Genomic DNA, 11271 nt, shown 5'->3' with positions numbered 1-11271 from the left:
AAACTGACAGCCAGATACAGAACAAGAAAAGAGAGAGAAAGAGAGAGAGAGAGAGAGAGAGAGAGAGAGAGAGAGAGAGAGAGAGAGAGAGAGAGAGAGAGAGAGAGAGAGAGAGAGAAAGTTTGCGGGCCCCTTGCCAATAACTGTTTACTGTTGAGCTCTGAGTTTGACCCCTCACACACACACACACACTCAAACCAACACTATGAAAGAGCTTTCGGTAATCTGCACGGTAGACTTAACAGCATTAGCTCTCAAATACTGTATGCATTCCCTTTAAGTTGTTGATGTAAAGTTGATGTTGAGAAGAAAAGTGAACTCCGCTGCTGCTTCAACAACAAGAGGAGGTCCTCATGGTGGATTCCTGCGTCCTGCTGTGCACATGAAGCTAAACACATGCAGCACACAATGACACATGGCTTTCCCCCGTCTAAAAGGCTTTAATTGCGTGTGTTGATGAATCTGGAGAAGACTGCTGGCTTTGTTCCTTGCCTGAGCTCTGAACTGCACGGTGAGTTTCTGGTTTCTAGTTTCCAGGGATACTCTACATGGGGAAAAAAGGAGCAAAACAAGCAGCATAAAGAGCAGGAGAGGAAAATCATAGTGCTTTTTGATTATACTAACTGGTGAGTAGAAGAAAATAAGATTGATAGGTTTTATATTTGTACTTTAAGGGTTAGTTCACCCAAAAATGAACATTCTGTCATTTATTCACACTCCTGTTGTCACAAACCTTGTTTCGGTAACACTTTAAAATGATGGTTCATTAGTTAATGTATTTACTAACATGAACAAACTATTAGTAACACATTTATTACAGTATTAATTCATCTTTGTGAACATTAGCATTCATATTAACTCATCATGCATTAGCTAATGTTAACAAACACAACTTTGGGTTTTAATTATGCATTAGTTGATGTTGAACGATGATTAATAAATGCTTTACAAGATCATTTATACTTAGTTAATGTAAATAAATGCATCAAATAACATTGAATAATAGATAATTATTATAAAGTGTTACCTTTGTTTCTTTTATAGCACATTAAAGAATGTGTTTTTTTCTCTATGAAAGTCAACGGCAAACAGTTTCCAGCTTTCTTTAAAATATCTTCTTTTAGGGTCATCAGAAAAAAAGAAAGGTTTGAGTAAACATTGAGTACATTTTAATATTGGGTGAACTCTCCTTTTACATGCAGGCATTTATGCGCAGTTGCATTGTTTACCAATCTGACTATATGGTTGGTGTAACTTTGAAAAATCTGCACTGAAAATGCAGTCACTTTCTATAAATATTGAACATGTCTTGTTTGTTTATGAGTTCCTAGCTAACAGGGAATGTTCTCAACACATTTGGCTAATGTTCTGACAAGTTTCACAAATGTTCTTCTAGTTTCATTAACAGAACGTTCACTCAAGCGCTGCAATACTTTATATTATAACACTTTAGCATATTATTTTTCTTTTTTATTCTGAAACATTTCAGTTTGACGTTTGTCTAAGTTTAAATTTTGTTCAGAACACACTCGAAAGTAAAAACCCTTTAAAATCATCACATGGAATGTTGTTAAAGAAAGTCTATGTAAGTATTTCCATCATGTATTAACTGTTTTTTTATTGCCAATGCATGAAAAGCCTCTAATAAAACTAAAGAAAACAAAACAAGACCCTATTAGACTAAAAGACTGCACCGATTTTAATGTGAAAGAAGCTTTTTAGCCTCTTTTCCATAAAAAAAATGTACAGTCGAAGTCAGAATGATTAAATCCCCTGCAATACTTTGCTTGACTTTGTATTATCTTTCAATTTTTGAATATGTTTGCTGAATAAAATATAATTTTGATAAATATCTCTGCTTAATAAATCTGTTTTGTTTAAATGAACCAAAATACTTTTCCTATATTCACCGAGAAATGGATAAAAATATTCATTTTCAAAATGGGGTGTACTCAATTATGCTAAGCACTGTGTGTGTGTGTATGGATAAACAGTTGAAGTCAGAATCACTGACTACGTTTACATGGACATCAGTAATCGAATTATTTGCCTTAATCTAATTAAGACATTAATCAGACTAAGGTGTTTACATGGGTTGCTTTTTGAATGTTTCTTTCATGATCTCGTTTTACATATTATAGCAGATAATTCGATTAACGTCATTGCGTCACCGCGCTATCCGCATTTCCTCCAGAGTTTTGTTTCATTATTAATTTGTCGACTTTAACTGCGGTTTGGCACTTTCACTTTCATTCGGGCATGCCCCCCGTGACAAACAAGGTATTGGATGCAACTATGAACTGCTGGAAGTGTTGTTTTAATGGAAGATCATAGCAGGCTGAATGGAAGAAAAAAAACCTCAGCATTTCCCGATGCAGGTGTCTATGGTCTGCACTGACTTGGTAGGTGCAAAGAGTGTCGTGTATGTGTGTATCCCTCCAATTGTAAATCGAGTTGTGAGATCTGCTGTGTACAGGATTTAGGCCCAATAAGTAATAATTCTGTTTTGTCTGAGTTTAAGAGAAGAAAATTGTTGGTCATCCAGTCTTTAACATCTTTAATACACTCAGTTAGCTTAGATAGTTCAGACATCTCGTCAGGTTTAGTTGAAATATATAATTGAGTATCATCTGCAGTCCTGAGAAGCCTCTCTGCTGACACTAATATCATCAGAGCTGCAAACGAACTAAACCTTAGGTGCTGTGTTTGTCTCAGGACAATAAAAGGAGCTTGAGTGACCATACCTACCTGACTCGCAGCATTCTTCAGCATCCCGGCGCATACACAGTCACATTGGTGCCGTGACTAGGATGGGAGTGAGGTTTAGGGGGTTGAGTGTAACGGAGGCCAGCTAGTAAGTGCTGTGCAGGTAAACCTCACTCCTCTGACCTCTAAAGGTGCTCTACTGAGAGACGCTAGAGGCCATGGTCTTTAGCCTCCTTGGTAGAGCACCCGACTCCCATGCGTAAGGTCGCCAGTTCGATACCAGCTGAGCGGGTTGGGTGGCGTAGGACAGGCGGGGTTACACATGGTCACTCTTAATCAGAGTATTGTATTAATCGCATTAAAATCGAATTATTGGTGTCCATGTAAACAACCCTCCCTACTCTCCAAGAACTGTACTTATTCAGAGCGAGTAAAAGGGCTGCCAAAATCACTCTGGACCCCTCACACCCAGCACACTGCCTCTTTGAACTTTTTCCTTCTGGTCGACGCTACAGAGCACTGCGCACCAGAACAGCCCGACACAGAAACAGTTTCTTCCCTCAGGCAATCCATCTCATGAACACTTGATGATAATAATTGTGGAACCAACATCACTACTTGCTATACACTTTTATACACGTATACACTTATTTAACAACACACTTTACATGCCAATTTGCACATAACAGCTGCACATATAACACAGTATATAGTAAAATACCTGTACATACACTTGTCAATTTGTATATTTGCTTTCACTACTTCTATTTTTAAAATATATTTATTATCTGTTTTTTGTCCTGTCTCTGTAATCCTGTTGCACTGTAGAAGCTCTGTCACGAAAACAAATTCCTCGTATGTGTGAACATACCTGGCAATAAAGCTCTGATTCTGATAATTATTGTTACAAAATGAATATTATTGCAGGAACTTTATTACAAAACATTACATTACAATCAAATTCAGAAAAGTGAAGGTTATTAGTCACCATCACTTTCTTAGCCAATAATTACTTTAATTATCTAGTAACTAATAGCTTTGAACAGTTAAATTTATTATTCATAAACAGTTAATCTCCAGTTATATAGTATATAGGTCATGTCTGTGTGCATGTTCAATAAACTCTTTGAAGCTCATCTATTGTATTTTAACGCATCTTGAAGATCTGAATTGGTCATCGAGAGATGGAGGTGTCTAGAAGAGCAACTAACACTGATCAAGTGTGCACTGATGGTGGAGGCGAGAAAACTGTGAAAGATAATGCAGTTCACCTGAGGAGGAGGATCGGCTTGCTGCCAGCCATTTCCTTCATCATCGGCACTGTGGTGGGCAGCGGCATCTTCATCGCACCCAAAGGAGTCCTGATGAACTCGGGCAGTGTGGGACTGTCCCTGCTGGTCTGGGCTCTGTGTGGCGTCCTGTCCACTTGTGGTGAGGAACATTCAGTTCAATTGCTGTTGAAGAAACACTAAAAGAAACACCAGATCAACATTCATTCATTCATTCATTCATTCATTTTCCTTCGGTTTAGTCCCTTATTTATGAGAAGTGAACCGCAAACTATTCTAGTATATGTTTTACACAGCCGATGCCCTTCCAGCTGCAACCCAGTACTGGGAAACACCCAAACACCCTCACATTCACACATGCATTCATTCATTCATTTTCTTTTCGGCTTAGTCCCTTTATTATTCTGGGGTCCCCACAGCTGAATGAACCATCAACTTATCCAGCATTTGTTTTATGCAGCGGATGCCCTTCCAACTGCAACCCATCACTGGGAAACACATACACACTTATTCACACACACATACACTACGGACAATTTAGCCTACCCAATTCACCTGTACCGCATGTCTTTGGACTGTGGAGGAAACCCACGCGAACGCAGGGAGAACATGCGAAACTCCATACAGAAACGCCAACTGACCCAGCCGAGGCTCAAACCAGCGACCTTCTTGCTGTGAGGCGACAACACTACCTACTGCGCCACTGCGTCGCCCCTGCATTCATACACTAAGGCATATTTTGTATACACCAACACGGAGAGAACATGCAAACTACACACAGAAATGCCTGCTGGGACTCGAACCAGCAACCTTCTTGCTGTGAGGCGACAGTGCTAACCGCTGAGCCACCGTGCCACACCAAATTAGCATATTACAATTATTTTGGGAGAATTATATGACTTGGAAAACTGAATATACAGTACATGCAAACATATATATCACTATTCCTACTGAATTGTTGATCAAAATAAAGCAACATTGGTGGAAAACCTTTTAAAGACATGATGAAATCTTACACTGTAAAACATTTCCAGCTATACTCAAAGCCAACCTCTGTTTCAGCTTATAGTCAATGGATTACTTTAGGTTACACTTTTGGACAGGTATAAACTGGAGTTCAAAATCCAAGACCTGTCTAAACGATAAGCTTTAATGTGATACAGTAGACCATTTACTCACCCTCAAGTGCATCCAAACCTGTCATAGTTTCTTATTTCACTCGAATATAAAAGAAGATATTTTGAATCTGTTAATAATTGACTGAATAATAATGATTTGTTCGCAGTTTTAATTGTTTTTTTACATTCTCTTCAGGAGCTTTGTGTTATGCTGAGCTTGGTACGAGCTTTACTAAATCAGGTGGACATTACACATACCTGCTGGAGACTCTTGGGCCGCTGCCTGCCTTCCTGCGACTGTGGACTGAGTACATATTCATTAGGTGTGTGTGTATGTGTGTGTGTCCTTTCTTTGCTTATTGTGATTCCTACTACTTGTTATAACAACATACTTCAACGGTGGATTGAATACATTAGGAATTGGGAACATTTTTGTATTCAACTATGCAATTTTAATAAAATATTATGTTTAAACTGGCGGCACGGTGGCTCAGTGGTTAGCACCGTCGCCTCATAGCAAGAAGGTCGCTGGTTTGAGCCCAGGCTGGGCAAGTTGGCATTTCTGTGTGGAGTTTGCATGTTCTCCCCGTGTTGGTGTGGGTGTCCTCTGGTTGCTCCGGTTTCCCCCACAGTCCAAACACATGCGCTATAGGGAAACTGGCCGTAGTGTATGAGTGTGGGTAGATGAGTGTATGGATGTTTCCTAATATCGGGTTGTGGTTGGAAGGGCATCCGCTGTGTAAAACATACTGGAATTGTCGGCAGTTCATTCTGCTGTGGTGACCTCTGAAATAAACACAAAGGAAAACGAATGAATAAATGTTTAAACATGCAAATGGAGCATGTCGTATTAAATATGCATCCATTTTTAGCCCAAAAATCTGAACAACGGATGAAGTCATGTTTCTTTTTTCTACAGTGGGAATATCGGGAATCAAAAAATAATGCAAACAGCCAAAAACTATTTTAATTTAGAATAAAATGTTGTATATAATCAGCCAATATATATGAACAATTAAATCTCATTGGAAATACACCAAAGAATATTATATATAATAATATATATATTGTAATCAAAGTCTGCAAACACAAACTGATGAAATGTGACAAAAGAAAAACACTGAAATGATTCACTGGATTTACTACATTTATTTAAGGTAAGTCGTTGCAAACAATTTATTTGGGCTGAATTTAAACAAACAAATTAAGTTCTGGACATTACTAAATTTATTTGTTTGTTTAAATTCAGCCCAAATAAATTGTTTGCAACCCATTTACCTTAAATAAATGTAGTAAATCCAGTGAATCATTTTTTTCAGTGAACTTAAAAGGGTATTTAAAAAGCTTTCCTTCCATTAGACATTAAAACCTCTTAATTAAAAGCCAGGAAATTGACAAGTGCAGTGTTTTCTCCCTTTACTTGTAATTTCAGACCTGCAGTGGCCTCGTATGTGTCTCTGGCATTCGGCCGTTATGTGGTGGAGCCATTTTTCATGCCGTGTGTCGCTCCGACAGTTCTGGTCAAAATGGTCAGCATGCTGGCAGTCAGTGAGTGACGTTTCTATACAATTCATTTCTAGTTAACAGTCAACTGAATCTTGAAGTTTTAATCTTGGTATTAAAACTGTGTATTCTTCCTAGCATTTGTGGTGGCGGTGAACTGCTGGAGTGTGTCTTTAGCTGCTCGTACGCAAGTCTCGCTGACCTTCATCAAGATGTTTGCTCTGGTTCTGATCATCATCCCTGGAATCATGGCTCTGGCCAACGGTCAGTCACACACTGCACTAGGCTACATACATACAGCAAGGGGCGGACTGGCTATAGGGAGCACCGGGACATTTCCCGGTGGCCTGATGGTCAATCTGGCCTGTCCACTTTTCGATCCTACCCATACCCATAGCATAAATGTGTATTTATTAAGTAATTCACTATTTAATGGTGACAAATGGGATTTAGGGTCAAAAAGAATTCACCAATGATCCCTGTTTAATTAAAAACATAGATTTTAGTCAGCGCCAGTGGTGTAGTGGTTAGACCCACTCACGGCGACCCGAGTTCGATTCCGCCTTGCAGTCCTATGCCGATCCTTCCCCTCTCTCTGCTCCCCATGCTTTCCTGTCAATTCTCTCTACTGTCCTATTGAATAAAGGTGAAAACCCCTAAAAACTAATTATAAAAAAAACATTGATTTTATACATTAAATTAATTTGAATTAAAAGTTTAATTAAAAAAATTCAATATTTTTTTTTTTTTTTTTTATTAATTTGTAATTTTTTTTTAATTAATTTGTAAAATTAATTACTGTGATGGTTAAAAAAAATCTTAATCAAAACTAAATGAGGTGTATTTTGACAGTCTTGAAACATTTCCAAGGTTTGGTTCCCATAATATAAACATTGCACATTGAAATGAATCCAAATATGAGAACAGAGGTGGGGAATTGTTGTGATATTTTATATTCATATTTTATTTCTGCTTTCAGGGAACACCAAAAATTTCCAGAATGCCTTTGAATCTGATTCTGTATCTCTGACTAAACTACCCCTGGCCTTTTACTCAGGTCTTTATGCATACGGTGGATGGTGAGTATTACCACAGTCAAATATACTGAGAAATCAAACGACTAAAATAAATTACATGTGTTTGTTTTTGCTTGCAGGTTTTATTTAAATTTTATAACCGAAGAGGTAATTAACCCCAACAGGTAATCAGTCCTCTATGCATTACAACATTGTTATCTTCTTTAAACACTTGTCATTATTTTTAATATTTCATATATTGTTCTCAGGACCATCCCATTGGCCATCACGTTCTCCATGGTGACTGTTACAGTGTTTTACGTGCTGGTCAATGTGGCTTATTACACAATGATGACCGCAAATGAGTTGCTGGTGTCAGATGCTGTGGCAGTGGTGAGTACTGCTGGATTGCACTTTAAATAGGTTTAAATTGAGAATAAATATCATGATTTTGCTGTCTTTAATGCATCGCAGACATTTGCAAACCGGGCTCTTCAAGGTATCGCTCCTGCAATACCAGTATTAGTGGCTCTTTCCTGCCTTGGAGCTCTGAATGGAGGTTTTTTTGGGTCACCAAGGTGGGATTTAAGAGATCTAAGTTGGTTTGTAATAACTCTGACAGGTTAAAAGTGATGTCTTATGACTCTGTGTATGCAGGATGTTGTTTGTGGGAGCCAGAGAGGGTCATTTACCGGCGATCTTCTCCATGATCCATATTCGCAGACAAACACCACTGCCAGCCGTGCTGTTTCTGGTACAGTCTAATAATGTCTATTTTTTTAGATGCATGAATTATATTCTTATTTTCAGTTAAGAATTTAATAATTCAGTCATTATTTTAACCTTCTAATAATGCATTTTAGGTAGTATTTAGCATTTAGTATGACAAAAAAGTGACGTTTTCCAAAATCATTATTAAACAAGCTCCCTCTTTCACCTGCTGTTTCAGTATCCTCTGGTGATTGTCATGATGGGGAGAGGAGAAATCTTTCAGCTCATCAACTTTGCCTCATTCTCCCGTTGGCTCTTCATTGCGCTGGCGACTTTAGGGTTGATCATCCACCGCTACAGATTTCCAGAACATCCCAGACCTTTCAAGGTTCAATCAAATGCATGATCCACTGACAAACATATATATGTGTCATTCAATGTTAAATAAACATTGTGTTGACTGTGTTCAGGTCCCTATAGCAGTGGCAGTGGTCTTTACCATAGTATGTTTCTTCATTGTTGGGCTCTCCTTGTATTCCGACCCTTGGAACACCGGCGGCAGCTGCGCCCTCACTGTCTCTGGAGTCCCAGTGTATTACCTGACGGTCAAGAAATCATGCATACCCGAACGCTGGAAAAAAGCCTTCAGTAAGTCATGCATACAAGGTTAACTTTAAGAACTGACAAACAAAATGAGCACAAATACTCACCTCCATCTTATTATGTGCAGATTATGTCAGTGAAAAGCTGCAGATTCTCCTGGAAGTTGCGCAGCAGGAAGTTCAGACCTACTGATCAACCAAACATGATACCAAACAACTGCAAAAGGCATCACACTTTTACATTTTATTGGTGCTTGTGAGTTTTTGTAATGGTGATAATATTGGGAAGATGAAAAAACAAATATTGAGAATCCAAAAGCATCAGTGTAATGAAGTCTGTTATAACTAGAACGACCTGTAAAAAATGCTGAGCTCCACACAATTCCTTTATGTGTACCAACACAAATCGATTAAAGGGCTCCTATTTTACCACTTTTACAAGGTGTAAGATAAGACTTTGGCATCTCCAGAATGTGTGTGTAAAGTTTCAGCTCAAAATATCCATCAGATTATTATTATAGCCTCTAGAATCTTCCCATTTTGGTGTCTGAGTACAGTATAGCCTGCGGCTTTAAATGCAAATGAGCTGCTTTTCTCCACCCAACGCCCATACCTGGTTCTCCTGCGTTACATCAGATAAACAGCAGTCAGTGACAGACATGGACGAAGCTGAAATACAGCTTATTAGTCAAAAATACCATTCATTTTCTTTCCTTTATGTGGGGTCGCCACAGCGGAATGAACCGCCAACTCATCCAGCATATGCTTTATACAGTGGATGCCCTTCCAGCTGCTACCCATCACTGGGAAACAACCATACACCCTCATTCACACACATACACTACGGACAATTTAGCCTACCCAATTGACCTGTACTGCATGTCTTTGGACTTGTGGGGGAAACCGGAACACCCAGAGGACACCCAGGCGAACGCAGGGAGAACATGCTCAAAAATACCAAGTAAGTTTATTTCATGTATTTGAGGTGGATTTTCAAGCCTTTCTGATATGATGAGTGTCAAATGCTGTTTGCTGTACACACACACACACACACACACACATACATACATATATACATATATATATATATATATATATATATATATATATATATATATATATATATATATATATATATATATATATATATATATATATATATATTAGTGTTTACTGACACCATGTGGTTGTGGTGATTATAGCGGTTAAGAATTACATAGTGATTTTACTGTCTTTATTACAAACAGGCAGTTTTAAAAAGGTTTTAAACTTATAAAAACCACAAAGCATTGGAACAGATATTATAATCAGTTTATTTGCAAAAAAAATGTTCGGTGGAGCTGTGTATACATGTTATTATAGAAACATGGCGCCTGTTAATCAATTTGGTAGGTGAGGAAAACCACTCTCATACATGACGTTGTGGTGGGCCTCAAAATCACTGGGATTTGGGCCTGTTTTATCATCAGTAAATTAAAAAAAGAGAGACTTGTTGTGTTTATATCACTCCAATATGACTGTGGACACTATACTTAGTTCAAACTGCTTACAAAAGTTGGTTTACATCATAGGTGCCCTTTAAAATAACTTAATTCTTTTTTTCTTTTTTTGCAAATTTAAGTGGATTAAACACAAAACAATTAAGTTGTCTCCCAAAAACCCTGAAGAATTGTGTTGATTCGGCTCATTTTAAATAAGTAGTTTGAACAACCAGCAAAAATCATTGTTTGGGTGCATAATTAATAAGTTATGAAATCCCAAAAAATCGTCCGTATGGGTCCATTTTTGGAAAAGAAGATTTATAAATCATCCGAATACGTAAGCTGATGTATGATTAGTTAAGATAGGACAATATCTGGCTGATAGAACTAGTTGCACATACAACTAGTTAAGAGTCTGGAATCTGATGCCATTGTAAAATAATCAACATTTGAATCCAAGTAGGGCTGGGCTACATGGCAAACATGCAATCTTGATCATTATTTCCCATATTTATAGCGATAATGATATATATTTCGATGCAAGTTGTTAATGCTTCCAGATTTAAAAGAGAATCTCAAGAATGACTGAAGCCACAAAAATGAGAGGGTCCATTAAATGGCATAACATTTTTAGCTGATAAATTAAGTGGCCGAAAACATCTCTACGTATTTCAATATAATATAGGTAACCGGCCCAGCCCTAAATCAAAGTCATCAAAGATATGATCACTTTACATGATGAACTTTATAATAATTCACAAATGTGTATTTATAAAGTAAGATCCCCCTTATTCTGGAAAAAAAAAATACATACACAGAAAAACCAAAATGTAAGCTTTGTTGGA

General features: G+C 37.8%; 1 protein-coding gene across 1 annotated transcript; it reads left to right on the top strand.

Annotated features, from left to right (window-relative positions):
- Positions 1–198: 198 nt before the first annotated feature.
- On the top strand, positions 199–9386 carry si:ch73-352p4.8 (cystine/glutamate transporter). Its single transcript, XM_056456079.1, has 13 exons — positions 199–511; positions 3870–4137; positions 5310–5436; positions 6546–6661; positions 6755–6880; positions 7596–7695; positions 7773–7817; positions 7902–8025; positions 8107–8210; positions 8290–8386; positions 8582–8731; positions 8814–8991; positions 9074–9386. Exons 2-13 carry the CDS (start codon positions 3891–3893, stop codon positions 9136–9138), a joined length of 1479 nt encoding a protein of 492 aa, XP_056312054.1. The 5' UTR covers positions 199–511; positions 3870–3890; the 3' UTR covers positions 9139–9386.
- The last annotated feature ends 1885 nt before the right edge of the window (positions 9387–11271 follow it).

Source organism: Danio aesculapii, chromosome 4 (assembly GCF_903798145.1).
Source record: "Danio aesculapii chromosome 4, fDanAes4.1, whole genome shotgun sequence".
NCBI classification, from domain to species: domain Eukaryota; kingdom Metazoa; phylum Chordata; class Actinopteri; order Cypriniformes; family Danionidae; genus Danio; species Danio aesculapii.
The sequence above is the reverse complement of the archived record's forward strand: the minus strand, read 5'-3'. Positions and strand labels throughout refer to the sequence as shown.

Bases quoted from the DNA above. Each gene is read 5' to 3' on its own strand.
- si:ch73-352p4.8 (XM_056456079.1), top strand. From the start codon at position 3,891: ATGGAGGTGTCTAGAAGAGCAACTAACACTGATCAAGTGTGCACTGAT. The intron at 5,437-6,545 runs GTGTGTGTGTAT...TTGTAATTTCAG, and splicing joins ACTGAGTACATATTCATTAG to ACCTGCAGTGGCCTCGTATG. The intron at 7,818-7,901 runs GTAATCAGTCCT...TATTGTTCTCAG, and splicing joins GAGGTAATTAACCCCAACAG to GACCATCCCATTGGCCATCA.